The 25,887-nt window shown below is 37.9% G+C and overlaps 1 protein-coding gene across 1 annotated transcript; it reads left to right on the top strand.

Annotated features, from left to right (window-relative positions):
• The first annotated feature begins 2,996 nt into the window (after nt 1-2,996).
• On the top strand, nt 2,997-3,929 carry LOC134612083 (olfactory receptor 10A7-like). The gene has a single exon (XM_063456462.1). It carries the CDS (start codon nt 2,997-2,999, stop codon nt 3,927-3,929), a length of 933 nt encoding a protein of 310 aa, XP_063312532.1.
• Nucleotides 3,930-25,887: the final 21,958 nt, after the last annotated feature.

Genomic DNA, 25,887 nt, shown 5'->3' with positions numbered 1-25,887 from the left:
TTATGTTTTAATTAGCACTATTTAATTAATGCTGTGGAAAAACTCAGTAATCTTTATTGAGGTATATGGCATTCAGTGATAAAGATACTGAAGAAAGGGTTTCTAATCTAAAAACACATTTCAAGATATGTTCTCGGTGCAAAAAAACCTTGTGAATGTCACTTAATTTTGATTGCCCTACAAGTATGTGATGTAGAATTTGATAGAATCTTCGATTGCGGATTTACATTACTAGTTTTCAAAATTATGAAATAATTGTTAATATTATTAGTTGTTCAAATTATTAATAACAAATGTTAACTCGGTCAAATGTATAGCTAAAAAAGGTTATTTCCATTTTATTTTATTTTGTTCCCATATTCTTTGCTATATTATTGTTATAACTGTAATCAATACAAGTAGGAAGTGCACAAGTAAATTGGGAGGTAGGGGGTATCCTGTCCATTTTCATTAGTCAAGTCACATTATAAGAGGATGTTTGTAGAAGCTTTTCCACTTGGCTAGTACTGATACACTTAAAATCTTAAATATCTATCTATCTATCTATCTATCTGTCTGTCTGTTTGTCTGTGTTAAGTGCAGTTTTTTTTTTCTTTCAAGTGAATTTCGAATTTAAGGTCACAATAGTTGAAAAATAACATTTTTCTAATGTCAGCCATGATTTAAGTAGGGCTATTTTGGCTTTACATATGAAATTTAATAAGAATCCACCTGGAATTATCTCTGTGGTAAATAAACCCACACAGTTACATAGTAAGGTAACAACTGTCACGGATTACAAGAGAATTTTAATTTAATACCAAAGTAGCTGAACTAGAAGCATAGGTGACTTGTAGATTTTTTATAGCTTGGTAATTCTCACTTTGTTGAATAACCCTTGCTAGTGTATTAGTTTCATTCCAAGGCAGATTTTTTTTTTTATGGTTTTACAGTAAGCACTACACTATTTTAATCTTAATTGCATAATGTATGTTCGTTATATTGACATTATTCATCCACCATAAATATTATTCTTGTTTACTCGCTTGTAATATATATTGATATTTATACTAAGGGTGGTGCTGTCCCAGAAATGATTGCCTCATTACACATTTTTAACAAGAGATACTTTGTTTTCCCTCATATCTAACATGTGCAAAACATCAAAATCAGTTTTTGGTATTGTTACAGGAAACATAGTCAGACCAAACAAGAACTCCCATCTTGGGTCTTGTGTCTTGTGAATTTCAGTTTTGGTCAAGTTGAGTTTAAGGAAGTGGGCAGCCATCCAGTTAGAAATAGAAGAGAGGCAGTCAGAGACACTAGTCAAGTGTCAAGGCTTTCTAGAAGTCAAGGCTTTTTAGAAGACAAGTTCAAGCTACATTTTCAATCTGAGAAAACTACTTGTGGAAGTCAAAAACTGAATTTACAAATTATCAATAAAGGCAATGATATTTGACATTTTGAATTTAGTTTTGGCTTGAAGGTTTACTTATCATTATATTTTTTATTTAAAGTGCAAGGCAAATGTCAGAAAATGTTTCTTAAGTACAAATATAAATATAGCAAATAAATGTCCAGGGAAAGGTGGAATGTAATACACAAAGGAGAAAGACAAATGCAATGTTAAACCGCTTGATGTCTGTAATCCATTCTCATAAAAAAGGGAATGGGGATCCCTGAGTACAAAGTACAGTCTAGAACAGTAAAGTAGCAGTTAAGGAGAAGAAAAATAGAAAAGAGAAAAGGTAGGAATGATAGATTGAGAAGGAGGAAGAAGAGAAAATAATTGAAGGCTTAAGGATGTAGACAGCACGAGAGAAGTGAAGAGCTTATTATATGTGAAATCTCAACTTTTCAGAGGAAATATATAGAATCCAATGAGTCAATGTATTAATGTATCTTGACACACTTTTCATGGAGGATGCAGCAAGCTCCTAGAGAAATTGCAACTCCTCCATGCAGGGCACCCACTCTTCAAAAGTAGATTTCCAGTGTATTGGAATTAAAGAGAGTCTTGTAATCATCATACAACAGGAGATACTACGCCAAAAGCTGTTGGCACAGGAGCCAACATGAAAGAGGAGATAAGTGATAGTTTGAAAGTTCAAGTCATTTCCCAATACCTGCCATATAGTGGCATATATATATTTTTTCCTGTGGATTAATGGGCAATTCCACCAGATATGGAGATAACTTTGGGCATTTTCAGCATATGGGGGTCAACCTCTGTATAACATTGTGGCATTGTTGTTGGAACTCGATACCAAAAGTTAATCGGCCTATATAGCAGTTCCTGATGTTTGGATGATATAGAGAAGTGATGCAAAATAGAGCTTTATGCCTCTCTGAATCAACACATATCCTGTCCATGGACATATCCCATCTATCCAAAAATGATGGAACCTAACCCTAAGTCTGTGCTGTTGACAGAGATTTGTAATTCTATATGTCATTATTGAGTCACTATTTACTAAGTCTTTACCAAGTCTTCGAATGTAGTTAGAAAGTGAAAGAGATTGTGCATGCACTGACTGATCTGTAAGTTGTGTTTGAATTGCTGGACGTTAAAGGCCTCTAGGCCTGATAGATGTTCCCAAAGTTGCAGGCATTAGTCAACAGTACATGCAAAGCATATAGTGTCCCAGAATCAATCAGATTTTGGTGCAATGTTAAATGAACAACCGCCTCAAGCTCTGGATTATGAGAAGGATTGGTAGAAAGATTATAGTATATCTGTGCACTGAGTGGACTCTATAATGGAATGTCTATGGGGAAAAGATGGTATTTGAGAAGTAGAGAGTCATGTGGAAAGAGTAGAGATGACAAGCTTTCTTCAATGTTAATCCATAATTTAATAAATGTGGTAATCGTCCAATCTAGGATTATGATTGCATTTTATTGAAGATTTATTTAATATATTTCCTAGTTTGGACAATAACATTTGAGATACAATAATGTAATGCAATGATATGTTTTTAAATTGTTCTAATGCTTTGCCACTCTTCTTACAGGCCATGCTGTTAAACCAAACACAAACCAATGAATTCCTGATGTTAGGATTTCAAACAACGTACAAGTTCAGGATATTGCTATTCATTGTATTTTTAATAATGTATGTACTCACAATAACAGGAAATCTATTGATTGTTACTTTGATATTCACTTGTAATCAGCTGAAATCTCCAATGTACTTTTTTCTCAGCAACCTATCTGTATGTGAAATCCTTCTGACAACAAACATTGTCCCTAATATGTTATATTTGTTGTTAGTAGGTCAAGGTTTTGTTTCCATCTTAAAATGTTTTTTACAGTTTTACTTTTTTGGCACTGCTGCCACCACAGAGTGTTTTTTGCTTGCAGTAATGTCCTATGACAGATATGTGGCAGTTTGCAACCCATTACGTTACAACTCCATCATGGACAGAAGCTTTTGTCTACACTTGGCAATAAGTGTTTGGGTGATAGGTCTGATGGCAACTGTTGCAACCATTATTTTATTGAGCATGTTGCATTTCTGTGGTCCCAATATTATTGATCACTTTTTCTGTGATCGTGAACCAATCTTACAACTTTCCTGCTCAGATACAGTGGTTGTTAGGATAGAATCACTAGTTTTCTCATTCCTTATAACTCTTTGGCCCTTTATGCTTATTATTTGGTCTTATGCCTCTATCATTAGTAGTATACTCAAACTAACAGTGACCATTGATAGACAGAAGTCTTTCTCCACATGTAGTTCTCATCTTGTGGTTGTGACCATGTACTATGGATCATTAATCATAATGTATGTGGCTCCATCAGCAGACCAGTCATTTAATATTAGTAAGTTATTGTCTTTATTATACACGGTAGTGACCCCTTTGCTCAACCCTATAATATACAGCCTGAGAAACAAGGATATTAAGAGAGCTTTGAAGCAAGTCATGCAAAAAAAGTCTGAACTATGAAATGAATATTAAAAAAAAGCATTATGGACAACCTACATTTATCTATGGCTTAAATAATTACGTTTAATATGCAATTATTGTGAATAGTTTAAAATCAATAAAGAATATTTATTTAAAACATATATTTTGGGAATCAGTTCGCTCTAGATCTATAGTATAAACACCCCACCCTTACACCAAATAAGTGTTGAGTGAGGAAAAAAAGAGTACTTAACTCAATAAAGAGTAGCTTCCCAAGAATAGATAGGTTTATATACACAGGTATGGGATACAGCTTGGTAACTAAAAAACAGAAATGGAACAGCACATAGTGATGCATTGTGGCATTTGCGTGATGAGGTAGATAATAGTTACACTCACAAGATGTAAGATAATAAGCGTGACAGGTTTATATACATAAGTATGGGGTACAGCTTTGTAACTGAAAAACAGAAGACATTTTTATATACACAAGTATAGGATACAGCTTGGCTCTAGATCTATATCTTTGTAAGGCACAAATATTAGATTTGGAGTCCATTTTTTTGGGATTTATTGTCCAGGTTTTCTAGTATTGTCAGCTATGTTTGGCATTAAGTCAAACATGGATTGCTTAGACTGATGTTAGGCGTAAAATAGTAGTTTCTGAAAGTTTATGACCAGTGGATAATGAATTAAATAACAGTCAATTAATCTCTTAGTAAGTAAAGCTTGATTCACTGGCAATGAAGAAGAGATTTCTGAAATATCTGATGAAGATTGAAATAGTAATATCAGTAAAAAGTTATGATAACAGACTGAAGGAAAAAAGCACAGCAACTTACTTAACTTCAAAATAAAGTAAAGTCTTTGCACTGCCCTGATGGCAAAATATAGCCTAGATCCGCAGAATGGGTAACAATTGATAATGCTTCAAAAGCCTCTTGATAAAGCTGTATAAAACAAATTAGGAATCAGTGGAGTGTCAGCTGTATGCTACTAGCATACAGCAGTTGTGGGCGGGACCCTTAAGCATTATTCTCCTACTGATAAAAAGCAGCAGAGGCAAAGGTTTACCCAGGTTATATGGCACCCAGGGTAGAAAAGCATTATGACATCTTGTCGAACTGTAGAATTGATTCTTGTGCCTCACTCTGCACCCCCCCAACCCAATGTCTTCGGAAAATTACTAATGCATCCTCATGCATTCATATACATACACCTTCAGATACATACACATACACAACCGCAGGGGTACATGAACCTGAACTGAAAAAAATGACATAAACGCACCTGAAGCTATAAAAACTAATTAAACTAATAGAGTCACACCAATTCCACAACAAATGAGCTATAGGAGACTTCCATAATCCTGCATACCTGACATACAAGGAAGCAATAAGAAGAAAAAAACATTTAGGAAACTACATAGTGCAACTTCAAATGGTTCTTTGCACCACCAGATGAGGTCTTTCCAGCAAGTTAGTGATGGGCCTGCCTCCTTCCTATATGTACAGAGCACAGCATTGCATTAAGCTGCCTTCTGTGTCTATATGAGTGTCTGTATGACTGCCTGTATATGTGTGTCTGTATGTGTATCTGTATGGGGTATGTATGTATGAGGTTCTATTTGTGTCTGTATGACTATATGTACGTGTATCTGTAAAAGCGTGCATGTGTATCTATATGAGTGTGTATGTATATGTGTGTCTATAGTTGTCTGTATGTGTGTCTGTATGGCGACTTGCACGTTTATCTGTATACAATCACACAAAAATAAATTCATCATGGAAGCAAAGTGATAATAGTCCAAAAGCAGCTTGAACATCAATACGGAGTCTCTCTTTTCCGATCAGAAAACTGAATAAAAACAGGGGGGGTAGGTGCAGCGCTTCAGTAATCCTTGACAAGGTATATGTTGAGAGAACCAGAGAAGAAATAATAGTGTAGTATTTAAAACAGTAGTGATGATAGGTAAAATAAAAGATGTGCACTCACACTTTCCTGGAGCTTTAATACAGCTCCAGCGTATGCGCCTGGGCGGAATAATCCCCGCCTATGGATCAAGTGCAGAGGTAATTCTTCTAATTATATGTGTGGTAGAGGGTATCCTCATAAAAAAATAAACAAATAAAATAAAAATTTAAAATAAACAAATAAAAATCATATATGTAGAGCTATGAAGCAAGGGTTGGTAAAAACTATAAAATGTACACTCACGTGTAATGGAGCCGTTAAACCTGACTCCTCTGATAGCGCTTGAAGTGGTATGGTCCCCACTCAAGGATACAGGTGTAAATATAAATTATGCTGTCTGTGTATATGTGGAGATAAACAAACAGAACCACAATAGTGTACACCATAAAAAGGAGTGTAAGTAGAAATAAATAAGTTAAACCTACTCACATGCTAAAGAGCAAGTTCCGGTTTGCTCAATCCAAAGCGCTTGGGTAGTATGATCCCCACCAGGGATATAGCTCCAAATAACAAAACCAACAGCAGCAAAGTTAGGTCCAATTAAAAAAGTACTTTAATGTTAAAAAAATAATAAAAGTACTACAATATATAATAAAATAAAAAAGTGATTAAAAAAAGTTATAAACAATACACTTAACATGTTTCTCCTTGGCTAGGCTTAACACTTTTGATAAAGCCTAACCAAGTAGAAATACGTTAAGTGTCATAAAAATGGACGGAGCTACCGCGGCCCGGCGTGAAAATCACTGGGAAGAGGAGAATCGTTATGCATGTTCCCAATCCCTTGCCTGATGATGCCAGCTTGTGGTACAAGCTGTGCCAACACACAAGGTACCCTGACAAAAGGGACCTCAGTTAGGAAAAACAACAAATGAGTCATTTGTTACATGTGAGTTTACAGAGGAAGATGTTTTACTTCAACTGTCAAAAGTAAAGACAAATAAGTCAATGGGGCCTGATGGAATACACCCACACCAGGTTCAATAAAAGCATTTTAATGACCATAAAATACACAGAGATATCTCTAGGGAGATTATCAAAAGTAATCTGACATCACATTACAATCCCTCACTTCTTATACTTTAGACCAGGAACTAGCTCTCCATTTAGCTCAAGCAGAACTCCAAATATGGATACATTTCCAATTGGCTAAATTCTACTATAAACAACAGTTTGAGGTTACGATAATTTCAGGGTTTAAATAACATGTTTCAGCAGATCTTTCTAACATATAGCTTGACCACAATAACGACACAGGAAACTTACATAAGTCTAGAATTTAACCTGTTTAGTGATGGCATGCGTCTTATTACAGATATTTCGTTAGAATAATCTCCGCCTTACCTAATCTATCCTAACACATTGTCAACTGTCCATTCATGTCTCAATCCTTAACTTCCTCTTCTGGAGCTGATCAATCACCCCCTCTCCCCCCCAGAAACATCTAACAGGACACTTGCAAAATGTCTTTCCTGTTACAGTTCAAGAAATAGTCTTTGTAGAAATTAATTTGTAAAGAAAAACAGTTAGTAAAAAAAGCAGCATAACTCTTCAAGTATTCTTTTTTGATTATACTCTAAGATGGCTGACAAACAGCAAAATGGCTGACAGCATGTCAGTAGCAGGTTACATATGTTCACAGTCCTCCCTTTGGTGCTAGGACTTTAACCACAAAAAGCTCTGTGTAACACTTCCAATGTTTAGCGAAGGTTATTCCGTGAGCCAGTGATATTAAACAACATTTGCAGGACTTTCCAAACATATGCGCACACAATCAATGTCTTCAAGAGAAAGTATGTCTGTATTTACAGCCGGTATGGGTTGTTACCGGATTGGAGAAATTTCAACATATTCAGTAGAAATTGTGCCGGGGGAGATGAAGATGAACAGCTCTTGAGGATCCATCAGCATAAACACTTCAGGGCATTCACTGCAACATATATAAATACAAGCATCAATACTACTTTTCCCATTGTTCCCAACCAATTAGTTAAACCAAAACTTCAGTCAAAACCCCAATTCAAACCCCCCAAAGAAGTATCGTGAACCTCTCGAAGTTTAATTTTTACTTCATGCAATTTGTCTACATCTTTATGAATCTGACCAGTGACATTATCTATCTTTAAACAACATCTTGTTTTTATCAGTGCACAAACACCACCCCTGGAGGCCAACAAGTAATCTAGGGCAAACCTATTTTGCATGATAATAGCTGAAGCTTGTTTCTGTTCTGCAGACAATTTTCCAATGGCATCTCCTGTGTCATTAAAGGCTTCATCTAGTAAATCTTCCAACAAATTGAATTTGTACATTAATTCAATAACCCCCATGTAGGTACAAAACCTGCAAATAGCCTATCTCCTTCACCAGATTTTACAGTTCTATCTGTTTTATCCTTTTTAGAACTAATAACCTTTATTTTATTCCTCATCCTTCCTTCAGGCAAATTTTCATGAATGGTTAATGCTGGGATAATATTACCTAGATAACAAATTCTCACCCAATTGCATGGAAGTCTTTTTACCGCCCAACATTCACATAAATAGTATACCCCAAATGGAAAATGGATATCAATAACACGAATCTGAGCAGTCAAAAATAGATTGATTAATATAGGGCAGTAGCATAAAAAGATTGGAAGTTAAAGTCTGAGTATTAAAGTAAGCCCATATCAAAATAGTGGCATTAAAATGTTCTTTCTGATCATAATTATTATCCATGATTTCTACCTCAGAAGTCAAATTTACCTGTACATGATTAGTAATCACCAGGATTCTATCCCTGGTGGAACATTTTAATAAAATATCTTCTAATAAGGTCTTCCAATAAAAAACCTTCAATTTACCAGTACAAGGGTCAGCTTTAGTTTTAGACCCACATAGATTATAAAGGACATTGTTTTCGAAAATTACAATAGCATTTCTTATAGGCTTTGTGACAGATCCATCTGTACAGACTAGTATTGCTGGTTCGTCTGTTTGCCTTTATTTAGTTGGATCTCCTGTCCGTATGCCCCTGTTCGTGTGGTTCCGGAGTACCGATTGAAACTACCGAAAGGACGGCCACCTAGGAGAGGAGTGTGCTGCTGGTTAACCTCTTGGCCCCAATTAGAACGTTGTGGTTAACCGCAGAAACCTCTGTATTCTATTCGTATGGGTGGTGGTCGTTCGTATGCCGACCACGAGGCGGCGGCCATTTTGGGACACGAGGAAGATCAGCGGTGTTCGGTGTCGATTCTATGGAACTAAAAGCGGACACTTTATCTACCGAACACTGCTGGAAGCTGACGCCCGCCTTCTATTTCGTTGAGGCATACGAACACCGGTTCGTTTGGGAGTTTTGTAACGTACGTATGGACTTCACCCAGATAGCTGTCCCATGGAGTCAATCGTATACCGAAAGACTTGTGAGAGACTTTGACTCCATGGCGATTGAACTGTGTACATCGGATCTGAGCGCTATTCGGTAGAAATATGCACTCAGATCCAGGTATCTGGGGATACGTTACACGAACCATATTTATTCTGTATTTCCTCATTTATGTATTTTAATGTATTTTTCATATTGTATTTTAAATGCCGATTTGCCTCTATCCTGGGAGATAATTGGGTTTCTTCCCAATTATCTCCAGGATAGAGAGGAAGGATTTATGGGTAAAATGGAGAGGGCTTACACTTAAGCCACTGCGATTGGCTACTGTCCTATATGTGTTAGTCTTCCACAAGGTCCCCTAGGGGAGTGTCCACCTTGTGGGAGACCTGCATAAATACCAGGCAGGTAGCCCCCATTAAAGCAGATTCCTGTTTGACCCTCAAGACGGAGCTTGGTCTCGTTTGTGGGGGGAATTATTACTGGGAAAGGGCTTTTCGTTATTTCTAGCTGTGAAAGGAGTTCGGCTGATTTTATGGTCGGGAGTTGCCGCGTTCACGTATAATCCGTTCGGGAGTTTGACGGTCGGCTGTACAGAACCTGCATTTCTGGAAAAGGGGATTATTGACTAAGCGGCGGCTTCATCTATCTGGTGGTGAGTATCGTAACAGGCTTAATAATCTTATCAGGACTTTTCTGATCTCTATTAGAAATTACTACTGCTCCGCTAGTAATGGATATGTTAAATGAACCCTAGCAGGTTCCTCAGATTTGAATACTATATTCTGAATAAACCCAACAAACCCTGTTTTATTTGCCCTTATTCTTTCATAAAGAGATTCCATAGACCATGGCACCAGCACAAAAGGATAACCATAGTTCATGGAATGTGAAGCATACACACAAACCCAACAATGATTACTTTTGTTTGACAATTTATACAATTCAGTAGCTGTTTTGAAAAACTGATTATCTATCTCCCAAGAAGAAAGATCACTTGGCTCATCGGCTCGAGCTACACGTGGATTAAAGAAAAAAGGAGCTAACATAATTGTAACGGAGTTTCTGTACCCCGGTTGGCAACTTCCGCCGATGGATGCTCCTAGTGCTCACCGAGGACTCCAAGCACTCCACCAGACACCATCAGCACCGCAGTCCCCACATCCAGCGTTACAGCTTGGTTGGGAACTTGCTGTCCTCTACCCACCCTGGACCTATGACAAGGCTCCAGGTTCCAGTAGGTGAACCTCACCTCCAAGAGAGAGTACCAGGAACAAGCTCTTAAAATAGCTTAGTGATTATAATCCCTGAGGAGTATAGTGATATAGCAATCCCCAGGGTAGATGCAACCTGTTCCCCCACACATGAGGCGAGGCTCTATGTTGAGGGTAAAACAGGAACTCAGCAGATCTGAGAGTTTATTAAACAGCTTGGTCTTTTATACAGTTTTCCCCACAAGGTTACCACCCAGGTGCACCTTGTGGGGTACAGGGACACAGGAACAACAAGCCAATAAAAATATAGTTTTACATTCAGTCACTCCCATACATTGTACACAATCCCTCCCCTCTGCCTGTGATATAATTAACAAAGACAATGGACTAACTCAATTAACTATAAGCAGAAAAAAACATACATTTTACAAACCCCCAAAAGTACCCCAAAATACAACATATCCCCACAAACGTCCCCTGATAGCCCTGATCTGGTTTAACAACATATCCAAAAATCACCCAGATCCCAGAGGGAATTATGCTTTAAATACGCTGTTAAAACACAGTAGGTCACTCGCACAAGCTGGTTAGTCAATTAACACAAAAAAAGCTTACGCTAGAATTTGTGCATGACTTTAATGTAATAAAAAAAAATTTCTGTAGAAACTATGGTTGCATTCACAACGTTTTGCCACATCTCGTTGAGACTAGCATACAATACCATTAAACTTTACTTGACAGGCATACAACATTGCATGTTAACTATATACCCAAACAAAACTCCAATATTATCTTCACATCCAGTCAAACTCATAATGAAAGGTATTCAGAGACTAAAGTATAAAAATCCCCTTAAAAGACTACCCATAGACAGTAACATCTTTAGGAAGATCTCTGAATTATTAGATAATAACCCTTTCAACAATCCCACTAATCTGGTAATCAATTCAGCGGCATATTTGGCATTTTACAGTTTCTTGAGACACAAAGAATTTTCAGTGGAGAAAGCATCTGACCTTAAAGGACCACTATAAGCCAAGACCACTTCAGCTCAATCTAGGTTTAACCCTGCAACCCTTACATTAGGGTTAATCCAGCCTCTAGTGGCTATCTCATTGAGAGTCGCTAGAGGTGCTTCAGCGCTCCTCACTGTGAAAATCACAATGAGAAAACACTGCCGTCCATAGGAAAGCATTGAGAACTGCTTTCCCATGGACTGATTGAATGCGTGCGTGGCTCTTGCCTCGCATGCGCATTCAACGCTGACGTCGGAAAAGGGAAGAGATTTCCTCAGTGTTGAGGGAGCCCGGCGCTGGAGAAAGGTAAGTGTTTAACCCCTTAACCCCTGTTGAGCCCGGCGGGAGGGGGACCCTGAGGGTGGGGGGGGACCCAGAGACCCTATAGTGCCAGGAAAACGAGTTTGTTTTCCTGGCACTATATTGGACCTTTAAGTCATGCCTTGAGCAAAAATACTTATCAAAAGTGAACGACCATTATATTCTGTAAATCCCTCATAACAAAACTAGTAGAAATTAAGCATTATCCTACTTTTTCCAATTGGTGTCCAGTACAAGCACTGGACAACTTAATTAAGAATCATATCACAAAAAGCCCTGATTACCCACTATTATCTCTTCAAGGAAAACCTCTTACCACCAAACAATTCATGCTATACATATGCCAACTATTACTCAGACTTGGCCTCAATCCACACTCCTTCTCAGGTCATTCATTCCATATTGGGGCAGTCACAGCAGCTTCCAGTAATCACATTCCTAAACATATCATTAAAAATATGGGACGCTGGAAATCCTCAGCATACAACAGATATATTCCAAACCCAGAGAAGGAAATCAGACTTGCTTTCCATAATATGTCTAAATAATGTTACTTGTGAAATAAATAAAATTGTTTCATAATTTTTGCCCTCTTTTTACAGGTCTAACCTCTCTCGGCACACCTCAACCGACTTTGTTCTTATCAAATTACATTCATTTACTCATACGTCATACTATTATCCCATACACAAGTGGAAGGCATATGCCTGAAATTGTGGGAGGGATTATTGGTCATATTTAAACCCAGTAACCCCTGCTTACCTGTTGTCGCTGATTTCAGAAGTTCCCCTCCCACCTCACCCTTTATTATTTCATATTAATTTATCTAGGTGGGCCCTATTTTTCACAGGTCTAACCTCTCGTTGGTTTCGGCACACCTCAACCGACTTTCATTTAATCATACAATCATACATCCCACTATTATCCCGTACACAAATATATATATATATATATATATATATATATATATATATATATATATATATATATATATTAAAGAAAAGAGGAGTCAGAAGTGGTAATAAAATAATTAGAGCAAAGAAAGCAAAGAAGCAGAGGCAGCCCAGGTTGTTAGGAACAGTCCTGGGGGATATAGTGCAGAGGAGAATAAACCAATGTATTTTCGGGGGAAGGATAGGGAAACCAGAAGAAAATGAATGCTATGTAATGAGAATATAACAACCCATGAACAGCGTCATTTGTGTTCACATTGTGGATGATAATGAGGAATACATATCTAAGTGCATTCTACCTGCAGATATCTATTCATCCTCATCATCCCTTCTTTGAAGACCCTGTGCACGTAATGCACGAATTAGGTTATCTACATCAGCAATGGTTATGCCCAAATTATGGGCAGCTTGGGTGCACATTAGAATGCACTCTTCCTCTCTCATTCCCATAAAGCACTGCATATTTTGCTCCAAGGAAACCATTGCTGTTGTAAATTGCCTAACAACCTCATTCAAAATGTTTGACATGGCGCGTACCTCAGTTATGACATTCTCAAAGAGTTCTCAATGTTGTCCCTATCCTGTTGTATGGACATATCCAGTTCAGCTTGGCAAGCCTGGATCGTCACATACAGCGCAGCCAACTGTGGAGGAAGTTGTGGAAATGGCATTTCTTCGCCCACTGATGTCACTGAACCAGGATCCACTGCTGTAAGGGTAATGGTACCCTCCTGTTGAAGGGGTAGAGCACCATCAGAACTGATAGGGAAGAACAGAGAAAGAACATTGCTAGCATGTATCATATGTTGCAATGCTAACTATTATCTGTACAACAATATTAATAAAACTTGGAAATAAGATATATGCAGTCATCCTATTCATTTATTATTATGTCTAAGTATATTTATGCCCTCTGCCCCCCCCCCCCCAGCCCTTTCTCTGTCTCTTTGTGCCCACCTCCCTGTCCTTCTAATCTCACTACATGTATCGTGGCCAAGCGTCCCCAGGTAGAGAACATCCTGTTTCTTCTGCATGGCAGGAAGCTGATCGTTTAACTCAGCTTCCTGTCAGGCAAAGTAGAAGGTACAGAAGACCATACACCCGTGGTCCACTCAGCCACAGTACATAAATTGAACAGAAGGAGAGGAGCGATGTGTGCTCCCCCCCGCCCCCCTCATCCCTGCTGGTCACCCGGACATTATGCCCCCTGGCCAGTGTGCCAGTGACCGGCTGTTGGAGGGTAACCTCAGTCGGAAGTGGTGAAGAACGCTCGACGATTTGGAGATGGTCTGAAATATATGTACATGATAAATTAACATATATCTAATAATGCTATGCAAATACTTACGAGACTTTGCCTATGGGTCAACTGTTGATCTCATATGTCTGTACCTTTAGACCAGTCTCTGATTCTACGGTAGCTAGATAGGGTCATTGGATCCACCAACTCACTGGTGTGGAGGGTTCCTTCTCTGCCCACTCTGTCAGAGGTGCGGCTGTTTCAGCAGTGTTGGAATCAGGAGGTACACTGTCCAACATCTTGGCGGTGGCTGATTGGTCTCGCAAATTGACATTTTTAATTTTCTACATCTGAACTTGTTTAAATATAATGCTTGCATTTCTTTCACAGCATTAGAATTGCTAATATTAAGCCTCCTTTTTTGTTGTAAAACTTGGGATTATTCTAGCCTTGGTGCTTGAATAATCTACATTTTATTAAAGACACGAGATTAATATTTTCCATCCCTCCCAATCCCATGTCTAATTTGTGTGTCTGTCTTGTTTGATGTTTTCGCATTATGATCTGCTTATTTGGATATTTGTCCTTGTGGGTATTACATTTATTTGCCAATATAGCTAGATGCCATTGTCGTTACAATTGCTTTTGATTAGAATTACCTGTTCATTTGTAACTGTTGCATATCACTTGATCTTTGTCAGTTTATTGTGACGTGTTTTTTATACACTGTTTACTTTCACGACTTTCTCTCTTACCTTTCAGTTTAATCTGGACTGGTGCTGTTTACATTGGTCGCTGTTCTACTGTGGGTGATGCTCTGTTTGATCTCCATTTGTATTTCTATTCTCCTCAGCCTCACCAACAAAAAGGGGAAGTGTGAGGGTCTTGTTGGGGATTTTACATGCCGATCTGCTCACTAATTGGCTTTTTTTTCCCTTGTTTTCTTCTTAGTTTCGAATTACAATTAGGAGCTACTGACTTATACCATATACTAAGTATGACCCCATAAGCTTTTTTATTTTAACATATTTGGTTCTTCTGAATCATTTCAAATGGACAAAATACTTTTGATTCGAAACACATCATGGATGAAATTTGGTACACCAAAACTTGGAAAACATATTGGACAAGTAGTGATGTCGCGAACATGAAATTTTCCGTTCGCGAACAGCGAACACAAACTTCCGCAAATGTTCGCGAACGGGCGAACCGGGCGAATCGCCATAGACTTCAATAGGCAGGTGGGTGGGGGCTTATTATTTTTTGCGCTCGTTTTTTTTTTTTTTACTTTTTTATTGCGTCGGTAATTATGGTTTTTTATTCCGCCCTTTTTGGGGCTGAAAAAAGAAGATTTGAAAAGAAATAAAACATCGAATGGTAAGTTTTTTTTCTTTTTCTTTACAGGTTCTTAGTTAAAGGTCCCCCCCTCATTATTTTTAGGCTGAGGGGGGTAGGTAGGGGGATAATTTTTTTGTGGGGGAGGGGGTGAATAGGGTTTTGGGGACCCCTAGTCACAAGGGGGGAACTTTTTTAGGGCCCCCACCCGCCGCTCAGTGGTGGGGTCCGGGGGAGGACAATAGGTCCCCCCATTGGTATTTAGGGCCCCCACCCGCCGCTCAGGGGTGGGGGCCAGGAGGGGGACATTAGGTCCCCCCAATTTGTGTTTAGGGCCCCCACCCACCGCTCAGGGTCTTCCCCCCTTACTTTTGTTTAGGGCCCCTACCCAGCGCTCAAGGGTGGGGGCCAGGGGGAGGACATTAGGTGTGTCCCCCAATTTTGGTTTAGGGCCCCCACCCACAGCTCAGGGGTGGGGGCCAGGGAGGAGGACATTAGGTCCTCCCCCCCTTACTTTTGTTTAGGGCCCCCACCCACTGCTCAGTGGTGGGGGCCAGGGGGAGGACGTTAGGTCCTCCCCCTTACTTTTTTAGGGCCCCCACCCACTGCTCAGGGGTGGGGGCCAGGGGTGAGGACATTAGGTCCCCCCAATTTGTGTTTAGGGCCCCCACCCACTGCTCAGGGGTGGGGGCCAGGGGGAGGACATTAGCCCCCCCCCCCCCCAAACACAGGTTACTGGCTATGGGGGGATAATGTATAATAATGTCCTCCCCCCTTACTTTTGTTTAGGGCCCCCACCCACCGCTCAGGGGTGGGGGCCAGGGGGGAGGACATTAGGTCCCCCCCCAAACACAGGTTACTGGCTATGGGGGGATAATGTATAATAAACACAGGTTACTGGCTATGTGGGATAATGTATAATAAACACAGGTTACTGGCTATGGAGGATAATGTATAATAAAAAAAATAAAAAAAAATGAATGCAGCTTCAGAATTCATCTAAATTGTATGCTGTCTAAGAGGTGGGAGGGTCTGGGAGGGAGGGTCTGCTGCTGATTAGCTGGAATGTGTCTGCTGACTCTGAGGTACAGGGTCAAAGTTTACTCAATGATAACGAATAGGGGGCGGACCGAACATCGCATATGTTCGCCGTCCGTGGCGAACACGCTATGTTCGCCAGGAACTATTCGCCAGCGAACCGTTCGGGACATCACTATGGACAAGTCAATTTGGACAAACCAAATATTTTTGGGGGGACATTAGGTCCCCCCAATTTGTGTTTAGGGCCCCCACCCACCGCTCAGGGGTTGGGGCCAGGGGGAGGACATTAGGTCCCCCCCCAAACACAGGTTACTGGCTATGGGGGGATAATGTATAATAAACACAGGTTACTGGCTATGGGGGATAATGTATAATAAACACAGGTTACTGGCTATGGAGGATAATGTATAATAAAAAAAATTAAAAAAATGAATGCAGCTTCAGAATTCATCTAAATTGTATGCTGTCTAAGAGGTGGGAGGGTCTGGGAGGGAGGGTCTGCTGCTGATTAGCTGGAATGTGTCTGCTGACTCTGAGGTACAGGGTCAAAGTTTACTCAATGATAACGAATAGGGGGCGGACCGAACATCGCATATGTTCGCCGTCCGTGGCGAACACGCTATGTTCGCCAGGAACTATTCGCCAGCGAACCGTACGGGACATCACTATGGACAAGTCAATTGGGACAAACCAAATATTTTTGCTGTGCACACATCTAGTACACACTTCTCCTTTGTTCAGCGTGTATAGTTTGTTTTTTGACTAATATTTTATGTATGAAAATAAGCTACAAACAATTAAAAAAAAATTATTTTGTAAAAGTTTATAACATGCATGGCAGATTAATGTATATTAAAATATGTTTTCAAAATGTCACAATAGAAATTTTATAGCTGGTTGATTGTAATTCCCTCACACACTAAACTAGAAAGACATTGAAATAGAAGATTTTGTGTTATTTAAAAAAAGTGTGACGCGTTCAAAATCTGACAGATCAAAATTTCTCTTGGACTAGTATACTAGGTACTGTGCGAGCTTCATATATGTCAGCTAGTAAAAAGTAGGTAAAAGGTTGGAAACCAAATGGTATTAGTTTGCCACTAAAAGCTAACAGCAATTGTTCGCAACTGTTTACGGCTAGTATTTAGTGACAAAGCAGGAAATTAACTAAGTCAGTGATTTATAAAGATCACTTTTAAGCAATCAGAATAAATACCCGTTTTCTAGAAAAATTCTACTATAGTAGAAACATTTTCTTTTAAAAACCTTCTTTGAGCTGTAATTAATGACATGCCCTTTAATACTATTGATATGGGTGCATTCATTATGATCAGAGGAATGGAAAATGTAACACGTGATAAAACTATTAAGAACTGAGATATCTGAACAGAGTGATTTCAAGTTAACCAGATGATAAGAGAGTGATTTTTAAGTCCAGGATTTCCTTTTGATCAGTGACTTCTAGAAGATGGCCGCAAGAGCAGAACATTGCTAATCCTGATCCAAACTGTTATGCTCCAGTTACTAAAATCACAGCACATCCCCATGTTTCCTTGCACACCTACTCTACTAGTAGAACCAACTGTTGGGTGGGGGCACCCTCAGGGCACTATAATGCCTGGAAAACGAGTATGTTTTCCTGGCACTATAGTGGTCCTTTAATGGTTAGGATACTCCTGTGTCAAGAAACTGCCAATGCCATACTTACGCTATGTTTGTTTCACTGATTTATAATTATTTTACTTATTAATGTTTTTTATCATTTGTTGTGAGAGATGGAATATTTAATTTTTCAGTAAGTTTCATTGCCACTACTTGTGCTTAGCAAATTTCAATATGTTTTGTGTCAGTTTACAATAGCAGATGAATCTGTAGTTGCAACATCAGTCAGGTAGGCATTCATGTTTGATCAGCAGCTCCACAATAACTTAGGACGAAACGCGTAGGACGTGTATGGTGACAAGCTGTTTTGTTTTATACCCAAATGTAAGTTATTAAATACTTTTTTATCTGAACTCTGGAAGTGCACTACATTTGTGTATATATCTTTCTCTTTTGAGATACATACATCCACTCTATGATGTATATGTGAGGAGGGACAACATACTGGATACTGAAAATAAAAGATACCATTGAAGGCTTTTTTAACTCTACCAATCTGTGAGTGACCAATTGTGATTTCACATTAAGTATCAGTCCCCACACAGTTAAACGCTATGTTCTTTTATTGTATCTACATTTAGCAGATCATCCCCTATCCTATTTGCATATATCTATTTGAAGACAAGAGGAAGTCTTCGGGGATTTACCTGGATACTTCACCTATTACACAAAGGGAAGTCCTGGTTTGCTTTAAACTACATATATATTCACTGGGTTGTGTTCACATATATTGTTGTTTTTTGTCCACAATAACTTATGCTGTTTTTCCTATTGGTGCCACAGTTTCTTCTAGCTAGTTCAAGTGTTACAGCTTTAGTAAAGTTGTTTTTTTTTTATTCCTAGAGATATGTGTGTTTTTAAAAATAAATAGTGCAATGGTTAATTGTTCTATATCTATTCATTTTATATATGAAGTGCAATGTGATGGAATTAAGGAAATAAAACTAATTTCAGTATTTTTCTACTGCAACATTTTCTGTGCTTATTTTGAAAAAGGTGCCAGAAACAATTAAAGAAACGCAATGAATTAAACTCCAGAAACTAGTAAAAAACAAAATCACACACTATTATTTTTATTGTTATCTATTAAAATCTCAAGAAAATTATAGCATGTTTTTTTTTTTACAATTTGCTTTAGCTTTGTGACATATGAAAAAAAATTAAAACCATATATTCTGTATTTGCTGGACCTGTTGAAAACAAAAACCAACAATGCATAATTTGAGTTATTCACTAAAATGAGAATTCAAAGTGAATTTCAAATTTAATGCCAAAATATTTAAAATGGAAGCATAGCTAACTGAGTATTTTTCCAGTTTGATTATTTTCACCTTAAATTTGAAATACACTTTGAATTCTTTTGGAATTACCTTTAGTGATTAACCATGAGCATTGTTTCAATGTAAGCAGCAAAAAAATAAACAAAATAAAAAAATAAAAGCTCAAAATTTGCTTTACACAGGTGTTTGAAAAGGCTTAGCAGTGAAGGGTTAGCTTAGTTAAAATCATTATTTTAATTATCACAAATCTAAATGTCCCTAAGAAACAAAAACTTACCTAGGGGAGTGTATATGTTCATTATAAATGTTATCAGCAATTCAGATATTATTCACATTATAACTAGGACTGTTGAAGATCAGACAGGGTTCAGACAGTGTATATTTTCAAATTTTAGGTTAGTAAAAGAACCAGCATTGCCATACAGTACTTCCCTAAAAAATCTGTGGTTTAAGATTTGGTATATATTTTTTCTATATATTTTAGTTAATTATATCAGTATCATAAAAAAAAAGTTATACTTCTTTATGCTGTACTAGAATTTGGTAAGTTTATTATAATTATAATTATTGCATGCAATATTTAACAGCATATGTTTTGATAAGATTTTGAACACTCTGCTGTTCACAGAATTTAAAGGGGCACTCTAAACACCATAGGCACTAAGCTTCATTGTAGTGTTTATAATGCAAATAATCTTTGATTGTCGATTTACCAGTTTGTGTCAAGTCACTTTCAAACGGTTTAACAAGTACTAGAATTCTCCTAGGATCTACACAAGCTATCTCTGCTATGTCTTGGTTAATACAGAAAAGTACTTCTGCCCTCAGTGTCTTCTGCCCTGTGATAACCAATCTAACCTGGACTACAAATGCAGAATGTATATAATATATTAAACAAGCTTCAGCATAGGGTCATCTAGGGTTGCCTTAGGTCATCTTGAGGGGAGCTGGTAACATTTAACACAAACCAGAGAGATGTCATCCTAAAACAGTGATAGCTAGCCTTGACACCATGAATTGTTTCTGGACCACATTTCCCATGATGTTCAGCTAGCTTTTAGAGTCTAAAAGCTAGCTGTGCATCATGGGAAATGTAGTCTAGAAACAATTTATGGTGTCAAGGTTAGCAATCACTGCCCTAAAACAACTTTTTATGTACTTTTTTTTCTGTAAGACTTACATCCCTGCATAATACCAGTCGTTTAAGAGAAGATAACAGGAAAATGCAAAATCAAATTGACTTCAAATGATTATAAGCAAAAAGGAGTAATTTTTTTCTCTCTTATGCCAAGAATATACAACATTTACAGGGTTATTAACTAATGTGAGAATTGTTGGTAATTTCAAGTGAAAGGCCAAGTTTACTGAAATAATATCAAAACCAACTTTGAAAATTGTGATGTGATTTGTAAAATATTATAACAGTTTCCCTTTCTGTTGTCAAGTCCCATTTGTTGTATCTTTTGTGTATAAATGCATTCTTCGGTGGAGAGAGGGACAGTCTGAAGGGTTTGTGAATTTTGTGTATTTTAAATATTAAAGTATTTTGGTCATTTATTTGTGCCAATTACCTTTTTTAGATACACATATATACATATTATTTTACTCATATTCTATCCTGGCCTTTTATTACTACTTTTATTTTTTATCTTTTTATTGGTTTTAATATCTGCCTGGAAGGTTCCTGTATTTAAAGAAATCCTAGGTGGGGATCAATCCACCTATGCTGACATCATAGAGCAGTCGGTCTGCTCTCTATTTAATTGGACATCAGAAACGGAGAGATACCCACGACATATCCCATAAGCGGGGATTATACCGCTGTACGCGCTTTACCCCAGAGCTGGATTAAAAGCTCTTGGAAATTGGATACGTTATCACACTTGAAGATCTCAAGATCATACGTAAGGATTAACCATTTGGACTGCTTTTACTTGGACTTTGCTATCTTTTATTAAAAGACTTTTTAACTACTACTTTTCCATTACTTAAATTTGTATTTTGTGGCGCAACCATTTTTACTATTGTTTTACACCTGTCTTGTTTTAAAGGGTTTTGAGGGATTCCTTTTAAAGGGTTGCTGCCTATAAGTTGACCAGCACTGTCTCATTGTTTTATTTTTTCTACTTTGTGACCTGTGTAACTGCACCCTACCTTTGTCCTGGACTTCAGATACCCGTGGGTGTCCACAAATGCCTGCATACGTAATCTAATGTCCCAGCTTACACAGTATTAAAATATATGTTTACTGCATGGAAGCAGAGACACTGAGCTGCAGAGTATGCATCTGTAAATGTTTTGTCACAAGAAACATAGAAACATAGAATGTGACCACAGATAAGAACCATTTGGCCCATATGATCTGCCCAATTTTCTAACTACTTTCATTAATCCCTGGACTTATCTTATAGGTAGGATAGCCTTATGCCTATCCCACGCATGCTTAAACTCCTTCACTGTGTTAACCTCTACCACTTCAGCTGGAAGGCTATTTCATGCATCCACAACCCTCTCAGTAAAGCAATACTTCCTGATATTATTTTTAAACCGTTGTCCCTCTAATTTAAGACTATGTCCTCTTGTTGTAGTAGTTTTTCTTCTTTTAAATATAGTCTCCTCCTTTACTGTGTTGATTCCCTTTATGTATTTACATTTTTCTATACTTGTTAAAATCAAAAAAGAATTAAGGTACGTGTACAGGCTTGGGCTTGGCATGAATGTGAAACCGGGATATCTCGCACCCTAAGTGAGAATCATACCCCTAGACCAACAAGCAATTCAACGAGTGTTAATGTAGCTTGCTTGAAGAGGTTTGGAAGAATTCAAATGGATTCAGACAACTAAAATGTGTTGAAAACGTATAACATCCACAGTTGGAATCTGGTAAAGCCCAAGGAAAAGAGGGACAATATGTATTAAATTCTGTAGCTTTACCTACTGTCCAGTATGACAACAAATAGAGATGTAATATGAAATAACTGATGTTATGCCAGGATTATAATGATCCAGCACGCAGAGTAGTATCACACCCTAGAACTAAGGGTAACGTCTTACCAGGCCTTAGAATGGCCGGACTTAAAGTACCCGAGAATAGTCAGAAAACTAGCTGAGGTCAGGGACAGCGATAAGGAAAAGCCAAAAGTCAAGGATACCAGAAATCAGGGAAGTCAAAATGAAGCCAATTCAAAAACCAGAAACACATGATCAGGAACACACTCTCAGATAACCATCTAAGGGAAACTACGACAGGACAATGAGCTAAGGAATAAGTGAGTTTAAATAACCCTCTTGCAGATCCGATTGGCTATACCTAGCCCTTGACCCCAAAACGTGTCTTTTGTGTGACGTCTCCTTTACTGTGGATGGACGTGGGGCTATATAATTGCATGGGTCCGCAGCAGCCGGCGTGCACTGCGATGTCGCACAAGCCAGGCATCATGGCAGATGACCGCCGAGCGGCACTCCCCTTGATCTTCAGAAGGTAATTATCTCCGTTTTTGTCACATGGATACGAAGGATACGTGACATGTTGTTACTGAAACTCTCTTTTCGACAAGGTTTTATTCATTATAAAATACTCAACTTCGTCTGTGGTTGCTACAGATAACCTCCTACCTGGTGAATTATCTACTGCCATCTGTTTTGATGAACAATGCTAGAGGTCAATAAAATATTGATCTTGAAAGTTCCTGAGTAAGTAATGTAAGTAATTAGATATATGTGCTCAGTACTTTGATTGATCCTTCTAGTGTTTCCCAACTTTAGCCTAAAAATTTAGTAAGTTCTGGTAATAAAGTAATAGAAATAAAAAGATAAGAACATATTCAACAAACAATAAGAATGAGGAGGAGACGGGTAGATATGCTGCTGGGAGAAGGATGGATATGCTGCTGGGTGTAAAAAAAAAACCTAAAAGTTAAGGAAACAGATACAGATACTATAGAGGAGAAAGTTTGGTAACACTAAGTTAGGAGAGTAGTATGAGCTACGTGACATAATGTGATGTATGCATGTCTTGATATAAATCTGATATATCTTCATTTTCCTCCTCTGCTCTTCTCTTTTATATCAGTCTTACAAATTGGGGGATAAATTACACTATTCCAATTGCAAAAGTCCTGAACCAGGTTTTCGCAGCTTACTGAAGATATGATACATTTGATCTTGGAATCTTTTACTACGGTAAGAGTTGAAAAAAAAAATATTGCGGAGATATAATACTTGAGAAATTTATAAGGAGGATGATTATTTAATAATTCAATCCTCCTCATTGATTCATTAAATTAATCAATGAGGAGGATGATTAGTTCCCAAAAAGTGCAATTTCAGAATAATAAGATCATATGTGTCAATGATGCGGATATTTTTACCATACCTCTAAGAAGTGTTTATGAGTTTAAATACTAGCAGAGTTAATTATTAATGTAAGAATTCAAAGTGAATTGAAAGAGAATTTAAAATTTAAGGTAAAATTAGCTGTACTAGAATTCTTCTTTACGTCAGTTGAGTTTTCAGTTCAGATAATCTGGCCTTAAATTTAACATTCACTTTATCTTGTCCCTTTAAGTTGCTAAAATTATGTTTCTAGCTTTGTTACTTATTAATGATTCACTAATGGAAGATAACTGTATTTACAAACATTAATAGCATGTTATTGGCCTGCCAAAAAAAGTTGCTGACAATGTGGCATTAAAAGAAAGAATTGGTGATGTACTGGCTCATAGATGTAGGTAGTGGGAGTGCTGCGGGAATGAATATCTGAGAGAATTCTGAGGTTGAATAAAAGAGGACACATCCCCAGTCATGCCCCTAGTTGGGTTTCCTAGCAGCCAAGCATACAAAGTAATAATCAAACAAGTGTAGGAAATGATCATATAATACAACTTGTGTTTTCTATCACTTGTGACTGTGGGGACAAACAAAGACACACAAAAGCAAGCAATCTATATAAAAAAAGATGACAATATTGGGTGACCAGAGAAATACTGGTGGAAATACAAAGGCAAACCATGGTACAGAAAAAGGAGTACCTATGAGAAACGGGATGATGTTGAGAAAGTTTGGGACGTTTAGTATGTACTTTTTGTGTACAAAACCTTGCAATTTGATGCAAACTGCTAAAGTACAGTGGGAGTTAGGGGGAATAAGGATTCCATGGCAAATGAAGATCTCCAAATTTTGTTCAGTTTTCAGATTAGATTTTTAGGTGATTAGATAATACGGCACATTTGGATAGTTGCCATGGTTATGATCAGTACAGTTAAGACATATCGTTCTATGTTGACTCAACATTTTTGGTTTAAAGTCTGTTTCGGTCGAACACTTATGAGACATTGAGAGACACAACATAGCATAGTTTTACAATGGATAGATGTAACCTGCATATGTGTTAAAGGGACACTATAGTCACCTAAACAACTTTAGCTTAATTAAGCAGTTTTGGTGTATAGAACATGCCCCTGAAGCCTCACTGCTCAATCCTCTGCCATTTAGGGGTTAAATCCCTTTGTTTATGAACCCTAGTCACACCTCCCTGCATGTGACTTGCACAGCTTTCCATAAACACTTCCTGTAAAGAGAGCCCTATTTAGGCTTTCTTTATTGCAAGTTATGTTTAATTAAGATTTTCTTATCCCCTGCTATGTTAATAGCTTGCTAGACCCTGCAAGAGCCTCCTGTATGTGATTAAAGTTCAAATTAGAGATAGAGATACAATTATTTAACATTGTTACATAGTTAGACAGCTGAAAAGAGACTTGCGTCCATCAAGTTCAGCCTTCCTCACACCTGTTTTTTGCTGTTGATCCAAAAGGCAAAAGGCAAAAAAAACAAAAAAAAAACCCAGTTTGAAGCACAATTTTGCAACAAGCTAGGACAAAAAATTCCTTCTTGACCCCAGAATGGCAGTCAGATTTATCCTTGAATCAAGCAGTTATTACCCTACATTGAAAGATTATATCCTTGAATATTCTGTCTTTGCAAGTATGCATCTAGTAGCTGTTTGAACATCTGTATGGACTATGATAAAACCACTTCTTCAGGCAGAGAATTCCACATCCTGATTGTTCTTACAGTAAAAAAACCTTTCCTTTGCCTTAGACGAAATCTTCTTTCTTCCAGTCTAAACGTATGGCCTCGTGTCCTATGTAAAGTCCGGTTTATGAATAGATTTCCACACAATGGTTTGTATTGGCCCCGAATATATTTGTATAATGTTATCATATCCCCTCTCAGGCGACGTTTTTCTAAACTAAATAGGTTTACATTTGTTAACCTTTCTTCATAGCTGATATGTTCCATTCCTTTTATTAATTTTGTAGCCCGCCTCTGCACTTTTTCTAGTGCCATGATATCCTTCTTTAGAACAGGTGCCCAAAATTGCACAGCATATTCAATATGTGGTCTTACCAGTGATTTATAGAGAGGCAAAATGATATTCTCGTCCCGAGAATGAGTGCCCTTTTTCATGCATGACAATACCTTACTGGCCTTGGCCACTGCTGATTGACATTGCACATTGTTGCATAGTTTGTTGTCTATAACAATTCCCAAGTCCTTTTCGTGTGTTGTTATCCCTAATTCACTTCCATTA

The sequence above is a fragment of the Pelobates fuscus genome, chromosome 5 (assembly GCF_036172605.1).
Source record: "Pelobates fuscus isolate aPelFus1 chromosome 5, aPelFus1.pri, whole genome shotgun sequence".
Classification (NCBI taxonomy): domain Eukaryota; kingdom Metazoa; phylum Chordata; class Amphibia; order Anura; family Pelobatidae; genus Pelobates; species Pelobates fuscus.
This window is presented reverse-complemented; position numbering and strand designations above follow the sequence as displayed.

What these genes read in the sequence shown, in the direction of transcription:
- LOC134612083 (XM_063456462.1), top strand. Translation starts at nt 2,997, where the DNA reads ATGCTGTTAAACCAAACACAAACCAATGAATTCCTGATGTTAGGATTT.